The 19,409-nt window shown below is 41.3% G+C and overlaps 1 protein-coding gene across 1 annotated transcript in view; it reads left to right on the forward strand.

The window, feature by feature from the left end:
* Positions 1-19,409, forward strand: part of RFX8 (regulatory factor X8) — a 67,063-nt gene extending 47,654 nt beyond the window's left edge. The window contains exons 6-15 of the mRNA XM_042805839.1: positions 946-1,080; positions 1,166-1,243; positions 1,768-1,881; positions 2,529-2,679; positions 4,128-4,186; positions 8,921-9,080; positions 10,648-10,742; positions 11,894-12,008; positions 15,077-15,368; positions 19,150-19,409. Coding sequence (XP_042661773.1) covers positions 946-1,080; positions 1,166-1,243; positions 1,768-1,881; positions 2,529-2,679; positions 4,128-4,186; positions 8,921-9,080; positions 10,648-10,742; positions 11,894-12,008; positions 15,077-15,336 — 1,167 coding nt within the window. The 3' untranslated portion in view covers positions 15,337-15,368; positions 19,150-19,409. The remainder of the gene's footprint in view (positions 1-945; positions 1,081-1,165; positions 1,244-1,767; positions 1,882-2,528; positions 2,680-4,127; positions 4,187-8,920; positions 9,081-10,647; positions 10,743-11,893; positions 12,009-15,076; positions 15,369-19,149) is intronic.

A 19,409-nucleotide genomic window follows, 5' to 3' on the forward strand; every position in this document is an offset into this window, starting at 1 on the left:
ACTACTATATAATATGTTCTGATGAAATGCAGTTAACCCATCATCTGCAACATAACCTTTGTCTGTGTAATCTCACTAAATGCTTACTTGCCCCACTCCTATTTCACCTAGTAGCTAAATATTTTGTTGTCTTAGTGTCGGCTCAAATAATTTTTTCTGTGCTGAGAGAGGAAATTGTGGCTGACAGCCCAGGTTTTGTGTATTAACGGAGTTAGTGGGGCACAACCTCCTTTGCCTGAGGCCCACGGTAACAGACCCTCATACTGCTGAGCCAGTGTCTTTTCAATGCACTCAGTTTATTGACACAACAAATATTTAGATACTAGGAAACGATTAATAAAAAAGAGCACAACCCCTGCTCACTGAAAAGGGCAGATGTGAGGCTAACCTGTGGCAGTTCTCCTGTAAGCGTGCTGTCATGGGATGGCTTGACACTGGGATTGTTGGAAGTCAGCCAGCAGAGCATGAGCAACAAACTTATGTGGACCAAAGCAAGGAAAAAAGGAGAGACTGGATGTCTGTCTTATTTTTACAGAGCGGTAATGAGTGCTCTGAAGTGCATGTAATGACAGCTGATGAGGAATGTGCCGTCACCCCGACAGCAGAGCCAACTATCTGCAGCCTTATTTAGAAGGTTACAACTGTGACATGAGTGCTATAGAAAGAAGATATGTGGAAGATATGTATAGCATTAAATATTCACTGGTTTTGAAAGGAAATTCATGTACTGTTTAGGATTTAAATATTTAGTCAGCCATGCTTGTTTCTTTCATCCACCCCTACTTTCTAAAAAAAAGGACAAGCATTCCTCTGAAGAAATACATCTTATTAAAAAATCATGTTATACAATTTCAAGAAAGTACTTAATACCTTTAACAGAACTGACAAGATAATTGTGATTTTTTTTTTTTTATTATTGTTCAAAATAAATTCTGATGCATTGAGAGCAAGAATATGCACTGTTCTCCATCTGTCATTTATCTGAAGACTGAACAAGAGGGATTTCAGTACCCCTGGCCTGAATTCAGCAGATTCTATCTTTGGGAGCAAGAGCTGGGGAAGAAATACCCCTATGACATGGTACGTTCAAGTGTTCGGTCAGCAAGCGAGCTAGCTCTGGACCTGTGTGATCTTATTTTACCCTCTTTTTGGTTACCTTCTCCAGGTTGTACTGCTTGCCAACGAGTATTGCAGCCATTGTCAAGATATTTTACATATGGTGAGAAAGAAAGAACTTGACAAGGTATGCATTTGCTTTAATAAGACTCATTCTGATGACAGCAAACAACTCTAAGGATAAAATTGTTTCTGTGTAGCTTATTTACTTGATGGCTTGATCTAAGGTAGATGATGATTTATAGACAAAAGGAGCATTCAGTCAAATTCTTCAGGAATTCTTAGTTAACACAACATGCTCCTAGAATCTGAGTATGTAGGCATACCCTGAGCACTCCAGGCACAGCAGCCGGTCTCAGCCCAGCACAAAACACAAGGCCATGGACATATATCTTTCATTATATCCACATATCCATGGCACAATTCTTTGTTTCTCTCCTCTTCCTTATGCTGCCTTGCGAGGTTCAGCTTGTTGCCCCAGGATGCTTCCCCTTGCGCTGGAGCTTGGCCAGGACGGGGTCAGACAGGGAGCCCAGCTCCACAGTCATTCTTTTGCTTCTGTGCTTTTGTGTGTTCTCTTTTACTGAAATACGCTTCGCATTTCACAAGTGTAAAAATCAGTGAAAATTTATAAAGGACTTTGTGCGGCAGGTGGAAGACTGTATCATGTCGTTCTGGAGGTCTCTGCAGCCTGAAAGAATAGCACTGATGTCCTCACCAGATGTATGCCAGCTGTTCAAAAGCTATGACAGGCAGCTATTCAAGGTACTGTAGGCACACTTGTTTGTTGCAATTATGTCATTATCTCTTCGTGTCTTTTTGGTAGTTCTACCTGAGGAGAAGGGCCAGCTGTTTTGTGCGTGCTGTACGATGGGATTTTTGTTCATACCTCAAGTCTGTTCTTTGGCTTTTTCTGAGACAGCACAGTATGGATTTTGAAAGGAGCCAGTGGAATTTGAGATAACTTCCATTTTGCTGCCATATATTCCTTTGCAGCTCCCTCATATCAGCGGACTATGCTTTTATAAATGTAGTCTGTGGTTCTGGCATGAGGTTATGTGGCTGAAATGTCGACTGATAACTGTTTTCCAAATTACAAGAATTATTTTTCCTTTGAGAACGTTACTTCATTTCTCAGTGATATTCCACATAGAAATATGCACTTTTCTGATCAAAATAATTCACTTCTTATTTACAGCAGGTCATTAACTAATGTCTAGTAATTAATTCAGGAAATCGTGTTTACTATTAGGATCTTTTTTCCTTCTGCTAATAAATGTATCTTAGCTATTGCTTAATTGGAATTAAAAACCAGGCTTCTTTACATTTAAACTATCAATACAGTTTTCTTTCACGCTGCTGTAAATATCTGTAGTACACCAATCATGCAGCTCCATGAATTTGTATTCTAGGAAATGGAGAACATCCTACTTTATGATTTCCTGGAGGAGGTGCCTGTGCAACACATGAAGTCAATCAGATTATTCAGTAAAAATGTTGAACTCTGGCTGCTTAATGCTTTGGGAGAGTTTCCATTACTGCTCCAAACATCCAAATCTAAAGGTATGTTTGACTAATAGAGAGATTTTCATAAAATAATCTTTACTTAGACCACAGAAAAGATTGTATTACAAGACTCTCACAGAAATTATTTAAAAAACATTTTTAGCTGATGTAACTTCAGTAGTAGTGAGGACTAGAGTTAGTTGGGATACAGCTGAAAATAAATAGTCTCAGATAATATGTGAGAACAAATTTAAGTCAGAATTATTCCCAATTCATGGTAAATGAAAGTGTACTTGAATCTTTTTAAAGATCTGTCTCTTGCCACGATCGCTTTGGCTGTGTAGATGACTAAATAATATGCAGTCTGCCCTCTGAAATTTAGGTATTGTTTTGTCTCTTCACCTTGCAAGTGGTTTCCTGCAGACAAATTAATTAATGGCTTTAGTGCAGTTCAATACAAAGGGAAAAAAAGCCATAGTTCCGTAGGGAAACTATGACTCTGTCATTAGAGGAGGATTTGAAATAATCTGTACTATACAAAGGTGTGTGTATATGTGTGTGTTTGTAAAAATGTACATACATATATTTATATATGATGCTGAAGATTCTGGCTAAAACATAATGTTGCTCAGTTGCTCATTGAGGGAAGACTAACTCCTCAGTGGCAAAGCAGGGCTCGTGTGTAGACAAAAGATCGTATGCTTCGTATGCTCAAGGAAGAGTTGCAGATAGTCTTATTTCAGGCATTTCTTACATTCGAATGCTTGATAGAGCAAACCTAGTAATGTATTTTCAACATGTGTGTGCATGGAAGTATATGTAATTAATCAGCTGTGACCCTCTGTATATCCATACTGGTCTTTCCGGTTTGTACAAAGTTCAGGGAAACAGCAATTTTCATTTGAAAACCACTGCCTGTCTGCAGAAGTTTGTAAGTTGCTTTATATTTGATTTTTCTGTAACTAAGAATCAGTTATTTTATATTTTATTCTTAAAAAGGGTATTCTTGGACCATGCTTGACATAATTACAACACATCATAAATAGGAGAAAATAGAACTAAAGAAACCAACTACTATTAACAGTGCTGCAAAATTACAGATGCATGAAGGTGGATATGTAAACCCTCTAAACAAAATATGGGAAGTTTAGAATTAATGTTGCTTTCATTCACCTTAAACCATACATGTTAAAGATTATTAGTCTTGATCAAGAAGTATTTCATGTAGAAAAATATTGGAAGGATTTTTTCCCATGTGTCATGGGTTAACAGATTTGCAGTGAAGGAAGAGGGGTGACCTGGGCAGCTTCTGCTTGCAAGCCTTAAACCGCGAGGGTCCCCAGCCCAGCCCATAACGCTGGCTCAGTGCCCTCGCTGGGCACCCTGTTAGCCTCTGTAGCTCCCCATGGGATCTACTTTCTAACTTAAAAGATCTGTCTTCATTAATGCCTTTTAGACTGTAAAATATTAATGATATGAAACATCTGCCTCTTCTTCTTTAACAGAAGTTACAGTGTTTATAAAAAGACTCAGGAGAAAGACAGACCTTTCTAACATGGCCAAGGTATGTTCCACAATCCATGAAACAAAAAAGCTGGGCATCTCATTCACTCAAGCAGTTTGGACTGTTTATGAGGTGCTCCATTGTAGGACAACAGCAGCAAGCACAGATGTTCTTAGCTGTATACTGACCGTGGCCCAAATCATGCTCACCCTCCTACCCATCTCTTCCCACACCAAAAATATGCCAAGGGGGCCCTTTCCTCCCTCTGCATTCTGTGAAAGCCTCTGAGATAGGGTCAGTGGTCCCCCATGGAGAGAAGAACACAGTAGGGAAGGGTCAGATGGAGGTATCTGGTGTCTTCGCCCAGCCATGCCAATGCCAGTCAGGTAGCACATGCTGAAGTTACTCTAAAATTGGTTTTATGCAGCGTCCTGATCTCTTTTTGTCGAGTGCTGCAGCAGCCTGCACAAGGGAAATCACTGACATGCTGGCTGCAGTGACACTGCACAGTCAGGGAGCAGGCCACGAAGTCTTTAAGGGCACAAGACCCTCACCTTTTTCATGGATCCCAGGGATCAGCTGGCAAAATCTTCTCCATTCTCTGGCAGGACAGTGTTGGAAGGAGTGCTGCAGGGTAGCGTCCTCTGAACTTTGCTCCTCAGGGTCATCACTCAGATTGGCTTTCTTCCCTTGGGAAGAAGGAGACAAAAATTTCTCTAACAATTACTATATCTGCCTACTTTTTGCTCTACAGTATCATTCTTATCAGCTACAGAGGTGCATCCAGGAGCTGCATTTTTAATCTTTTTTTTCAAAAGAACACTGCAAACTAAATTGTTTCATTCAGTGCTGCATTATTATGAGGGGCTGTACCCTCCCTGCAGCATTGGTGTCCTTGAGTACTTCCAAAACCTTGGTTTTTGAGGTGGTCTGGGCCATGACAGAAGAGATAGGTCATGAATAGGGAAGAAAGCAGAAGAGAACAGGTGGTATATCCTCTCCTCTCCTTGGAACAGCAAGTGCAAGATTTTCCCAACATGCCACCTGTCTTAAATCACTACACTATGTTCCCACAATAAAGGGAAGGAAGGAAGGAACTGTGGCTTCTTGAACTGCACAGCAGTGTCACGTTCTTCCTCAATAAATCATAGAAACACAGAATCACAGAATCACAGAGTAGTTTGGGTTGAAAGGGACATTAAAGACCATCCAGTCCCACCCCCCTGCCCCGGGCAGGGCCCCCTTCCCCCAGCCCAGGGGGCTCCCAGCCCCGTCCAACCTGGCCTTGAACCCTTCCAGGGGGGGGGCAGCCACAGCTGCTCTGGGCACCCTGGGCCAGCGCCTCACCCCCCTCACAGGGAACAATTTCTTCCTTTTATCTAATCTAAATCTGCCCTCTTTCAGTTTAAAACTGTTCCCCTCATCCTATCCCTACACTCCCAGACAGAGTCCCTCCCCACCTTCCCTGTCCCCCCTTTAAGCCCTGGGAGGCCGCTCAAAGGTCTCCCCGGAGCCTTCTCTTCTCCAGGCTGAACCCCCCCAACTCTCTCAGCCCGGCCTCCCAGGGGAGCTGCTCCAGCCCCCCCAGCATCTTCATGGCCCTATTCTGGATCCAGGTCTTTGTCCTCTAATAAGGACATTAGACTTCTGGTCTATGTCCAGAGCTGGATGCAGTACTCCAGGTAGCTTTTTTTCATGCAAAAACTTCATCACCAGCAGCATACAAAACTCATACCTCACTTACTGTAAAAAAAATTTAAAAAAATAAGAACAATGCACAAACATTCATAGGTATGCTAACACAGGCAAAAGGTTGACTTCTGTGAAGTGCTGAGCACTTGCAACTCCCATTTACTGCAGCAGCCCTTGGATATACTAAATACTTGAAAAGCTCAGCTTCACGTGCTTCTAAACAGTGCTTCTTATGCACTGAAGAATGTGATCCAGCAAAACCGCAAGTGCCAACTATTTCCAGTCATTTGCATTTGATTTTCATACTCAGACTTTACATCATCCTTCTTCTGCTCAAGTCATGATGTCAGGGGGTTGGTTGTGGCTTTTTGATTCTTCCCTGCCTATTCCTAATGTCCAGAAAAGCTGCAGAGAGTCAGCATTGAATTTACACCCTCAAGATTTAGGGCAAGAGAATTGCAACCTAGTTGGGGGGAATTCTCTAGCAGCAGCCTCTGGCTGCTTTGCACCCCCTTTATGCTGTTTAACCGGCACAAAGTGAACCTAGCAGACCTGAAACTTGGGGTCAGATCTGTGCTTACAGCTGAGCACATTCTGAGCCTGGTTTTTCTTCATGCTAATGAGCTCTTGGCCCTGTTCTCACAAGTAAATGATGCTTGCACATTCTCTAGAGCCTCTTTAAAATACAAGGGAAGGGCAAAGGAGTTCCAGTGTACCTGATGATTAGTCCCATTGGCAATTTAAAAGCAATAGGTTCAATAAGTGAAATTATGTAAGTCATGTAAATGAGCATCCCCATAGTCTTTCAGTGGTCACATAGGTTCTCTTACACCTTCTGTTAGAGATCTTGCCAGAGCCATGGATACTGGGCTGCAGTGAAACTGGGTAGGAAACAAACGCCGGCTAAATATTCTCCTGCAAACGCATCCCCCAATGCACAGCAGAAGATGCTGAGTTGAACACCACAGCTGTTTCAAATTTTCAGCTTGTGAGAAACATGCAGATGCTTCAAGGGGAAGTGGATGTCCCTCATAAAGGGCTGCTGAGTGTTTTAGTCCATCAGACCCGATCCTAGGCTTGTGTGGACTTGCATCCCTTTTCCCCTGGTACTCCTCTTAAGATGTTCATGTGAAGTGGGTATGAGGAGAGCAATTGATACCTCACTCCTCCTTCATTGTACTCTCCTGGCTTCCAGCAACCTGAGAGGAGGGTTATATCCACATCTTGGTATTCAGTAGCTTGATTTTGGCATCCACATCTTGGGGTAGTGAGTTACAGGGTTTGATTATTTGTTGTGTAAAAAAATACTTCCTTTTATTACTTTAAAATTTCTACCCTTCTTCATGCAACTCTCTCTGAAAACCTCCACTAAATCCTTCCTCGGTTATTTCTATCCGAAGCTGAAGTTTATCTCATCTTCTCACATAGGAGTCATTTGATATTTCTAATCGTCCTTCTCAGTTTTCTCTGTCTAAAATGCACCTGGAATTTCAACTAGACAATGATGGTCAAAGCAGGTGAGAGTGCTCCTAATGAGAAGTACTACGGAGGAGCTGTGCAGCTGGAGCCTCTGAACGATGTAACCACACCACCGCCTGTACAGTACTTTGCAATAACTTAGCCACCTGGTGAGAAAATAGGAACAATTTTGGCAGGGTCAGCATTCAAAAGAAAAAAAAAAAGTAACTTTCCCATCGTGTAGATAAAGTGGGCTGACAGCTGCTACTACCTGGACATGCAGAAGTAATTAGAGCATAAAAAGGTGCAAATTCCCTGCGAGAAAGGAATGTGAATATGATGCTTGTCATTTCCTGGGGCTGATTTCTGCCTCTGGTAAGCTGTATTTAAGTGTTGTCAGAGCTGGCTCTTGGTCATTTATTAAATTATATTTAATATAGTGAAGTGCAATGGCTAAAGGGACCAGCCTAAAACACTGGGGCAGGGAGCCGGGTGCTAGCAGTATACTGAAGGTGCTGCCCCTGGTAGTTCCCAGCGTTCGGGTCGTGTGTCTGTGTTGCAAGCAGCAGCTCTTCCGACACTGAAAACTCCAAGTAAAATAAGAAAAAAGACTTTGCCTTTAACTTAGCTGAAGGAGATCACTGAGTAAGAATCAGAGTGCTTTTAGTATTTTAGTAAAGCTAGCAGAATGATGAAAAATGGCCATATTGGGAATTATGTTTGCAAACAAATGGGCAGCTGCATGCACTGCTGCTTGTGGGGTCACGGTGAGCACTTAGTGAATGGGATTTGTTAAAATGTTCATGAATCCTAAAGTTTTTCTGAATTTTACAAAAAATATTTTTCCTCTGGAAGGCCCAACTAGACATGGATTATGCCCAAAATTCAACAAGGGCTTTAGGATCTTATTGATTTCAGATGGTAGTGAGAGACTAAATGTATGGATTAACAAATTTTAACAGATTTGGGTTTAATTTCCTTCACTGTTTTCATCATTTCATCAAGAATCTGAAGGAATACTGTGTGATATTAGCAATTAATTAAAAAAAAAGAAGTGAAGAGATGAAGATCAAATGTTAGGCTGAAAATTGTTTGCAGTATCTATGTGAGTAATACTTTTGGGGACAAATATAAAGCCAGATTCATTCACGAATGACTCATAAGCAGACAAATGGGATAAAATCCCAACTAAGATTATTTTAACTCATACCATATTTCTAATGTTATTTTTACTTGACAAAACTTGCCTTTGAATTTAATTGAAACATATACTAAGGACAGGTAACACTGAGGGAAGGTCAGCCCAGATACACCATTCCATGTTTTAGACAAAATCCCGTTATTTGGCTTAACTATAATAACTTCAGGCAAAACCAATTGCCCAGGCAATTGCCCAGATCCTTCAAGCATGTTAGCCTCATCTGCTCCATCACAGACAGCAACACAGAGTGTCATTGAAAAGAATATCTCCCAGAACAAAAAACTCTTGAAGACAACTTAAGATTCATCTCCTTCGATTTTTTTTTTTTCCCTCCAATTTGGAGACTGGTTATATAAAGTCTAGTATTGAATAAGGGAAGCTTTTTGACCGAGTTAAGGGCTTGAGAAAATGAAAGGCATTAACTGTTTTCTTATTATCTATAGACAATGAGAACAGTCTTGAACAGCAACAGCAAAGTCACTGTTCTGCGATCAGAATTGCATGCTGTCATCATCGATCAGGGATTTCTGGATGTGCCTGGAAGCCTCTTTCAATCGAAGTTTAGGAATCTAGAGGAGCTGCAGAATGACATCGAACTCAAATGTAATATTATTTTGCTTATTTTCTGTCTATCCACTTAAGCCCTTGCTTGCCATTGTTAAAGCTCCAGCATTTCCTCTTGTTTATTCATGGCATCTGCCCTAATGGGAAATACAGACTTGCCATAACCCGAAGTACTGGAAAAGAGCCAATAAGATTGAGAATGGAGAATGTAATACTATTCTTTTAACTTTCAAGTTTAAGAATGAAAGGCTTTCCATTCTGACTCTCTCTTAAAGCTTTCTATGGCAGCGGGATTTTTGTGTTTTGTGTTACTAAATGATGTATCTTCTAGAAGAAGGTCGACAGGGATATTATTTTTTTACATTTTTCTTTGACAAAAAAAGAAGTTTCCAAGGGTTGTATTTCACATTTTCCTCTGTTATTAATCAAAGTACACAAAATCATTTATTGTGGCCAGATTTTAACATATTGTATGCTGAACTGGATGGGGACTATTGGGCTTTCAGCTTTCATGTCCTTTCTCCCTATTGTGGCCTGTGGAATCAATGTGCTACTGTAAACAGTAAAATACACAGTAGGCAGCCATGACATAATGCATTTGCCAGCTTAATGAAAAGGGATGGGAACATAATGGCAAGGTAATTTTTAGATTAATGGGCTGCCATTTAAATTATTAGCAAGAGACGGGCAAGTTGGACAAGGCGGTGCACGGAACTGATGGGGGGAACCTCAGCCCTTTGTTCCTGGCCCGCCACTGACTCACCCGCTGACAAGGGGTGCGCCACAGCCTTCCCGTGACTCCTTTCAGTAGGAATGATAATTTGCCTTCTTCACAGAACCATCAGAATAACCATTTAAATAATATTTATATACATCATAAAATCAAAACCACTGCACAGAACGTTCTTATTCCATTTGCTCATTATATTAATGATGATCTTACTCTTTCCAAGGTGGATTTATTGCATTCTCTGTTTTCATTGCTTTTCCAAACTGTTATTTATAATAAGCAAGGTTTCGCAGACCCTCTCCATATGCCTTCTTGAAGAAAGATATCTCAGTTAGAAAGGTATAGATTCAGAGAGGTGCCATAGTGATGTACCTTTTGGCACTGGGTGGTAGGTTACAGTGTTTTGGGGGAACAGCTGCACTGATACGTGGCAATATTATCTATATTTCTGTTGGTCTACAGAATATTCTGCATTTTCTGTTATTGTTTTGAAACTGTTTTCTCCCCCTCAACAGATAAACCAAGATTTTTTTCTTCTCAACCACATAAAATCTCAGATAAGTAAGTTGGTATGGCATGTAACCAAATTCCAGCTTTCCTATTGGAAATATTTATTCTTGCTACCTTTGCCATGAAGACTAGGTCAGTGCAGATATGGTGGAAATGGACATAAATGTGAATTCTGACTGATTGCAAAGTAGGGTACTATTTCTCACTAGAGGAATAGTATAATTACATTAATCAAAATGCTACAAACAGATGTCTTAATATATTTTAAGGTAAAGATAAAAGAAAAAAAAAAGAGAAAAACTGCATAAATGAACCAAAAAGAAAGCCAATCACTTAAAGTAATGAAAATACTTCTGTATTTCATAGGTTTGAACGACCTAATGTCCTTGCTGACACCTTACACAGATATTCGGGTTCTCCTGAACTGTGTGTCTTCAAATCTTCAGGCTTTTGTCATTCAGGTATAAAATTAATTTAATAATTTCAGAAAATAAAGAATGAGTATGTAATTTATCCTGCTACATGCTGACTATCACTAGTCTACAGGGGCTACATTGTACACTAGCAACCTGACCAGAGTGCAGATTTGCATCAATACAATTTATGCATGCTGCAGAAAAAAGGGGGAATTAATTGGCATACAAAAATTCCATCTGTGCAAACAAACTACAAGCATATTTCCGTGCATATATCCACTTGGGCGGTTTCAGTATCTGCTCTCATTTCATATACAGATATTATAACAGTTCCTAATAAACCCAAATTCAGAAGAAAAATGTTAGTAAAAATTAAGAGAACACTTCACAATTCCTGAAATTGTTGAGTCAATAAACTGTTCACTTATAGCAGGTAGTAGGAGAGTGATAATTTCTAGAACAATGTCTCAGGTATGATCATCCTCACATATGCACCTTTCCATAGGTTATCAGCTTTATGACTCCTGTTTCATCACTGACTCAGAATTAGCAATAGCTTGATAGTACCACTGCACTTGGGTGATTACCAGGCCAATTAATTTGGGTCTGGGTTGTGGTAGAGTGTTTTTTTTTCTTTTCTTTTCTGAAGAAGCAGGGTAAAATATACTTCTTTAGTTTGATTATTTCTTTTTTTTTTTTTTTTTTTTTTAAATTAAGAATAATACTTTACATTTCTGTTGTGCCTTCATCTCACAGAAGCCTCAGCTGCCTTATGGGATAGTATAGAGAAGATGCAGCAGGGCTTTTCCTGGGGGTTCACATTTATAGGGCATAAGGCAATAGACACAAATTGCAGCAAAGAAAATTGCCAAGAGATAAAAAGAAAAAAAAAAAAACAAGCATGAGAGTAGTTAAGCATGGGAAGAGGTTACCCAGAAAGGCTGTGGAATTTCTAGCCTGGAGGTATTCAGAACTTGGCTGGACAAGGCCTGAACTACGATGGTGACGCTTTGAGCAAGAGGTTGGATTAAATGATACCTAAAGACCCCTTTCAACCTAAGTTATTTTAGGTTTCTAACAAAAACCCTGCTTGTTCCACCTTTGTATGAAGTTTGTACAGGGAAATATTCTGCAACACAATAAGAAATTCTTTTAACCAACTTTACGATACAGCATTTTTTTTTCTCTATCTGCAGCCAAGCAGGAGTAAAGAGGAGTTTAGAAAACTGGCATCGGATTTCCAGTTAAGATGGAACTTCTTACTGAGTGCAGTGAGCAAGGCTATGACCCTCAGCTATGCAGACAGTTTTGGTGAGCAGGATCGTTGTGACTCTCATCTGATACGCCTCGTTCCGCCCCGAGATGGCAGAGGCACCATGTCATTTTAACTGACATAAATTCACGCTCCAGTCAATGCGGGCATCGCTTCTTCCCAATCCCTTCCTCGCGCTGGGCAGCACCATTCACCAGGTCAGGGAAATCAGTTTTCAACAAGATTTGTTTTCTGATCCAAACTCTAGGGTGAGCGGAAAGGAGGGGAGTAGGAGCGTGCAGCCGGAGATGGCGGGAAGGCCAGGACTCCCTCTTGGGGCAGAAGCCATCCTTTGTCCATGGAAAAACGAGGAGCAGCAGCCTGAGGTGTGAGCCTCTGCTCCCCCTCTGTACAAGAGCTGCACGCCCCAGCAGAAGGGTGTGATGGAGAGCTGGGGCCACTAATATCCCAAACCATAAAAACTCCAAATCTCTCAAGTGATAGCTCCCAGACCTTCAGGTTCTTTCTGTGTGATACAGCCAGAGCAGAGCCACTGCGATAACTACTTGCCAAAACATCAGTTCCTCTGACAACAGCTATATGCTCCTTTTCCTTATGCCTTACACTGACAAATACTTTCCTAGCCAGCAGCAAGCCTGTTTAAGGTGTTAAGCTGACTGAAAACTAGTCACTCCTTTAGCTGGGTTAGTTTTCTCTCTGTTTTAGGGCTCTAAGCTGTCAAGCATCAAATCCATCCCACACCAGTGCAGGGCAAGGGAAGCGAAGGGATTGTGCAGTCACATTCAAAGTGGCTTGAGGTGGTACAACCACGTCTTGAATCAGTTCAGTCTCTTCCATTTCTATATTGCATCAGTCCTACCTGCCTTTCTCTTCATTTCAGAGACCTTTCAGAGGCTCCCTCTCTATTATTAATTCTGCGGAAACGCACCATCTCCTGTGAGTGGCATCTGACCCCAAACTGCATGAACCGCTTTTTAGATTTTTCAAAGGAGCACCTTCCTATTTTTTCCTCTTCTGTTGGATGGGGCTTCACATAAATATCCAAAGAAGACCTCACTGTCTTCTTTGAAATTCCCCTTCAAAACAGTACTTTCATGTGTTTCCCACAAAGACTTAACAAAGGGGTATGTTAAGGCTATTGCCTTTTGTATTCTTCAGTATTCTTCCCCTGCTAATGTCAGTGTTTGTGCATGTATGTGCGCACCCCTTTTCCGCATCTAGCTGCTACCTTTTGCCTTGTATTTAGATTGCAAAGTCTCTGGAACAGGATCAGAGTTTTGTTCTGTGTCTGCAGGAACATGGCACAGTAGGGTCCTTTGTCCATCAGCTGCTGCATTACAGTAATAACAAAATAATCATTCCTTTCTCTCTCTCCAGAGGAGTTCTGCGCAAAACTGTCCAATGTTACATTCAATATTTTGAGCAATGAGGAAATTAGGAATGAATTCCAAGAACAGCACTGGAAGCATAATGTTTATTGGAATTCCGATGATGAAACCCTCCTCCCTCTTTCCACCACAAGAAGGGCTTAATGAATTGCCTCCCTGTTTTGCAGTTGTTGGTGGTTAGGGACACTACTGATGGAGAGCATCCCTTTCTCTGCCGAGCCTTCCTTAAACTAGTTATAAATGATATTTTCATCCCACTTACAACAGTCTTCCTATTATACTTCAGTAACACTAAGACTGAATTCTCATATATGAGGGAGTTAAAAAATGTCCTTTAATGTTTCTCTGTGAAGCTTCAATTAATTTGATCATTGTTATCTTCTTTCTTAATACCCTTGATTCTTTAAGATGTTGGGCTATATGACCTGTCAATGTCCCTTCTTTCCCATGTTTCTATTCCAGCAGAATTTCAAGTTTTAGTGGACAAGGCTGAAGCCATTATGTTAACAAGCCATCTGGTGTAAAAGTTCTGTACTCAGGGTCACCGCGTTTCAGAAATTTCTTAAATCCCAGAATTTCTTGCAGGAATGGAGGGCATCCTGCAAGTCGAAATATGTAGCATCCACACTGAGGAAACACTCTTACTTAGGAAAGTGTGCGAATGTCAGGTTAATGCAGTGTGCCTCTCCCCAAAATAAACCACATACCAGTAACCAAAACCAAACTTACTTCAGTCTGAGGCTCTGGACTTGGATCTTGGCACATCTGGCACACATATATACTGGCATACTCACACCTAAGAATTTAGGATTGACTTTTACCCTTTTCCAGCCCAGCTTCCACATGGGTGATGCCCAAGTGTGACCGGAGGAACCGTGCAGTTACCCCAGCTGGAAGGCAGCAAGGGGCAAGTGTGCTCCAGCAGTCAGGGCTAATGGGACCTCCACAGCTCTTTCACCTCCACCTCCTCTCCAGAAAATGTGCCGCTACGTATCTATCACAGAGCTTCACGTCAGCTGTACACCTCCATTTCCCCACCAGTCTCCCTTCCAAGGTATTCAGGGATGTGTTGCTGAGCCATGCCGGCTGTGCAGTGGCCTGTGCATTCCTCTTTTGCAAGCAAGCTGATTCAACTTACTGCCTCTTCAAAACCATGTCCCTCTGTATTATCCCAAGGGACAACTGGAGTGCTAGCTTTTGCTTCATGCTTACTGTTATTGAATGCACCTGTAAGACTGTTAGAAACACTCCTGGAGTACTAGCATCAGCTCTGTATAGTCCGAACTCCAAGTATAAAAGTCCCTTTCCTTGTCCCACAGATAAACAAATCCTTCCACTTTGCTATCATTTAAAGATGCACAAAAAGCAGAAGCAGCAGCTTCTCAGAATGGGGGATCATCTGTGGTTGTTGGCAGACCTTGTAGTAGCAGCAAATACGGGGCGAGAACTTGAACAGAAAAGTGAATAAGCGCAAGTACACTTTCCTCTCTACCTAAACGAAGGAGAAAAGGCTTTTGCTTATGTTTAAAATCTGTAGTTGGTGCCTATTTTGCTGTGATATTTGGAAGTACATCATTTTGTAAATACTATTTGATGAGTGCTAGTCTGATACTTTATCTAGCCCATTACTATAATGAAGCCCTTCAAAAAAGAACACATCATAAAGATAAGCAAATGAAGTGGTTGTTGAAATTATTTTTGTTTTTCTTTAAACCTAGGATCCTGGCATTTGTTTAATTTGCTACTCATGGATTTTGTGGCTCACATTTTCCTGTCCTATATAGAGGAGGAAGGAGATGAAAGTTTCTGGGTAGCAAAGCAAAACGAGTCCCCAGTTCTGTGGGTTTATGAGCCCAGCCATCTCTGGGGCTGTTTTGCGGAGAAGCAACCTCAAGCCAATGCTCCACAGACAGCTCTCATAACTTTGATGGAGAGCCAGAGTAACTTCGGATTAAGCAACGTTTTTCCAGCGTTCTGAGTTGCTCAGTGGACACAACCACAGGCAACAAGGTGAAATAAACATTAACTTTAAAGATTATATATAAAAAAAAAAAAGTTATTAATTGGGTAAACTGGGAGGGACTGGTAGGGGTGTGGTTGGTTGGGTATTTTTATGTGTTTAAAGTAAAACTAATGAAATCTATCTAGGTTTGTATGGAGCTGTGTCCAACGTCACCTAAACCTCAAGCCACAAAGCACCTTCCACATCCCGCCCCCACCCCACGATCCTATCAAGGGCTTGGAATCTCCACACCACCCACCTCCCCATCACTGCAGTTTCTTGGTTCTTAGGTTTCCAGCAGACCTTTGGTGCTGCTTCAGATTCCCCAAGCGTTGTCCAAGCAAGAGCAGCGCTGTTCTGGTGGGTTGGGTGCAGCTCGTGGGCTAGCTAACAAACAGGCTACATGTGTGTATTGATTGAAAGAGAGAACGCATGGCATGAGGTTTTTCCTTGCTGTTGGAGGCACGGAGAGGCTCTCTTTCCTCCACCTACCTATTAGTTTTATCAAAACATGCAGAAGTATGAAATCCTGGAGACCTTTCTGCTCCACCAGACTTCCTTGCAGTCAGTCCCAGCATAAGGGATGACATACAGGTGGAAAACAAGACAGACTCTAAGTCTTCCTAGGATACAACGCTAAATATAGGGACATATGGGAACATGGATCAAGCCTCTGTGCTCAGTACAAGTGATGAATTAGACATTCAGCTGTTTTCTGATTTCTCTTCCATGCAGTAACAGTACTTGTCTTAAATCTCAGAGAATATTGTGTCTTCCAGAAAACAGTGCTGGACAAATGTTAATGGCACCAAGACTCACAAAGAAAATCACATTTCTGGGGTTATCCTGCTATAGTTATTTTACTCCCGAGATGTATTTAGCTTCCATAAACTTGGACCAGGACTGGAAATGGACTATTTTAAAAACATCGTTGTTAGTTATAAAGACCTTTGGTGGATGTTTGTTTTTTAAATATAGCATATGCTAAAGCTTAGCTCAGCAATGAAAATTGGAGGGGAGAAAGAAGGCACAAAGAGAACAAACCAAGAATGATTTATATATGTAATGGGCATGTTTAACAGCTATTGTTCTTTTTCAAGTGTAATATAATGACCCATCCTGCCATACCACCTTAACATCAAAAAACAAACTGAGCTGGGTGCAGGCTATGAGCAAGGAATCTCTAAACCACTGATGGTCAGAAATTAGGAGATAAACCAGTAAAAATCTTATTCACTATCTGCCCTGCTTCCTAAGCTCTTTCACTGTACTGCCCATACGGGCTTTTGTATGGCCCACTACGCCCACTGCAGTGCTCTTATGCAGGTGTCAGCAGACATGGGTTTGACCCAGGTTTTGTCTGTGTAAGTGACGTGCCTGTAAATATGTCCCTCAGTTTTGTGTATTTTGTACAGGATCTCAAAAACAGAGCGAGGCTGATTAGAGTGAGGGGCGAGGGGTGGCAGGGTATAAAACATGAAATGGGGAGTATGACGGCTTGAAAGGAGGTATGGAGGAGTGAAGGAGACAGTGAAGGATTGGGAGAGTGTAGAAAGACCTTAGAGATTAAAGATCCCAACAGCTGATGGATTCTACCAGTCCATGTGCAAGATGCTGATAGTGGTGAGATAAGAGATGCTGGTAAGAGCCTGCTGATGCTATGGTTCAAGGGTTTGCAGTTTGTGAGGGAGCTGAAAAACTTGAACCTGCAGCTCAAAAGAGTCTGAGGAGCTGTGACAGACTGAGTGAGCACTTCTGCCTACTTGTGTCCTTCAAACGGGTGGTAGCTCCCACCCCAGCCATTGCAGGCTCCTTCTTCTCGAGCGTCAATACTAATTCCACAGGTCGCTGAAAAACACAGCTGCCAAAAGCGTCTCCATCACCCACCACTTTGTATCACCATCTCTGTAGATCCTCTGAACAGATTCCCATCGCTTGAGGATTTATGTTCTGTGACTTTTGATTACCAAAAATCGTCATCATGCTCCCGAGCAACCATCTGTCCCTGCTCCTGACTAATCCCCCTTCGGCCACCGCCCGTTCTGCGGGGTATCTAAACCCTCAGCGGCCTTAGCGGCATCCACCAGCCACGCTGCTGTTTCCTGGACCGCATTTCTGCTGCCTGACATATCGCTCTGTGCATCACGGGTACATTTCATAATTTTTTCCTTTTAACTCCTTTACCTCATGCAGCCTCTGCAGCTCTCTGCGACCCAGTGTCTTTCATCGGTTCCCATCCTCCACTCCGTCCTCTGCCAACAACACCAACCTCCGTATCTTTTTCATCTTGTCCCACAAGGCATTTCTATGCCTTCTCTACAGCCTGTTATGCTTGGGAAAAAAATCTGTTCATCGCACCTCCACCCTCATCTCATTGAAATTAGTGCTAAAAACTCAGTTTTGCTATGAAACCCTGGAAAAACGAGAGGGAGGGCTGGTAACAGAAATCAGAAAAGAATCTCCCAACCTTGCCCTGATATCAGCAGCATCAATACGTGTCTGTGGCTTAGCAGATCCCTTCATGATCTTTTAGTTGTCACCTTCATTCTTCCTCTTCCTTCCCCATCTGTTTTTGGCCCTCCATTCTTTGTTCATGCTGAATATAAATTACACTCCTCAGCAGAGAGACCATGTTTTTCCATTTATTTTGAACAGTGCAGTACAGTTCTGAATCTTTTTTTTTATTACAATTTAAATCATGAAAATAATTTCTAATGATCTTGAAAATGGAATACATTCCAAGTTGGTGATATCTCCCGAGGAAAACATTATTTTTATGTGAAAAATTGTAGAGGGCATGGAGTGAGACAATACAAAATTTGAACACAGTGCCTTAATGGGGAGTGTGGCAGATGAAATGCTATATAGCCAAATGCACGTAGTATGAACTAAGAATTGTTGAAACTGGTGGCAGTAACAAAGATGCTCTGAGTGAGCTGTAATCTGTAAGAGTGCAGCTCAGAGAACATTGGCTCCATCTTTATTCTTTATCACAGAGCTTGCAGTTGCTTTCTCTCAGCACAAATAGCATTTTTTCATCTAGAAAATCCCATTCTAGGCTTCCTCTCTTTGTCCACTGGTTACCAAATTAAAATCCCATTAAACAGCACACCTGCAGTGGGTTTATCTGCAGAGCACCATGCTGCAGCTTTTAATCCAATTCCACACCTTCATAACATACAATGTACTGCAAATCAGGGCGCGGAGAGACTGAGGCTATGCTGCTGTTCATAGCTCTCTTGGCAGAGAGCAAATCAAATGCTTTGATTTGTTAAAAAAGGAGAAAAAATAGTTAACTACTTCACTTAAGTGTTCATCAGAGTGGTCTGTTTAATCCAGGATACAGAGATCAAGTGAAATCATTAACTAAAATGATCAAAAAAGGAGAGTAAAAATTTGACCCTGCTTCAATTCAGTGGCAAAACTTCTGCTGATTTTAAGAAAGCCAGGATTTCAGCATGAAAAAGCAGTCCCCATCAGGGGGAGAGCCAGGTTGAGGCTATTTGTTTTGAAAAAGAATAGAAAGGCTTATAGCAGACATATAAAATGTGAATGATGTATTAAAAAGTGGATGTGGCCTCCTATCAGACCTTTGCCACCCTTTGCGAAAACCCAATGTGTATCTTCTCTTGCTGGGTTAATTGATGTAAAATAAGGTTGGGTATCTATAAAATACCTTGGGTTCAGCAGGAAAGAACTGAGAAGACTTTTTTATTCAATGATGGCAGAAACAAATGATTTACAGTTCCTACAGTAAAAACATTTCCCTGTTTCTTTTCTAATTTCCAGCTTATCCAGGTCATTTTCAAAGAGTGAATTACTAAAACTTTTACTCAGTTGGATCTTCAAGTCTGAAGGGAAGCACGTCTCTATTCAAAAAGATGGACATACATTTTTTTGCCTCTGATGGACACAACTCTTCAGAGAAAACCAGCCTGACTTGAAAATTCTTTATGCTAGATCATTCTTACTTTTTGATACAACTTTAAGAAATACTGTTTTCGTTCTCTTAAATTTAAGATCTTTTTCTGGAAATGCTAAGTGCAAAA

Source organism: Tyto alba, unplaced genomic scaffold (genome assembly GCF_018691265.1).
Source record: "Tyto alba isolate M040663 unplaced genomic scaffold, T.alba_DEE_v4.0 Super-Scaffold_45, whole genome shotgun sequence".
Taxonomy (NCBI): domain Eukaryota; kingdom Metazoa; phylum Chordata; class Aves; order Strigiformes; family Tytonidae; genus Tyto; species Tyto alba.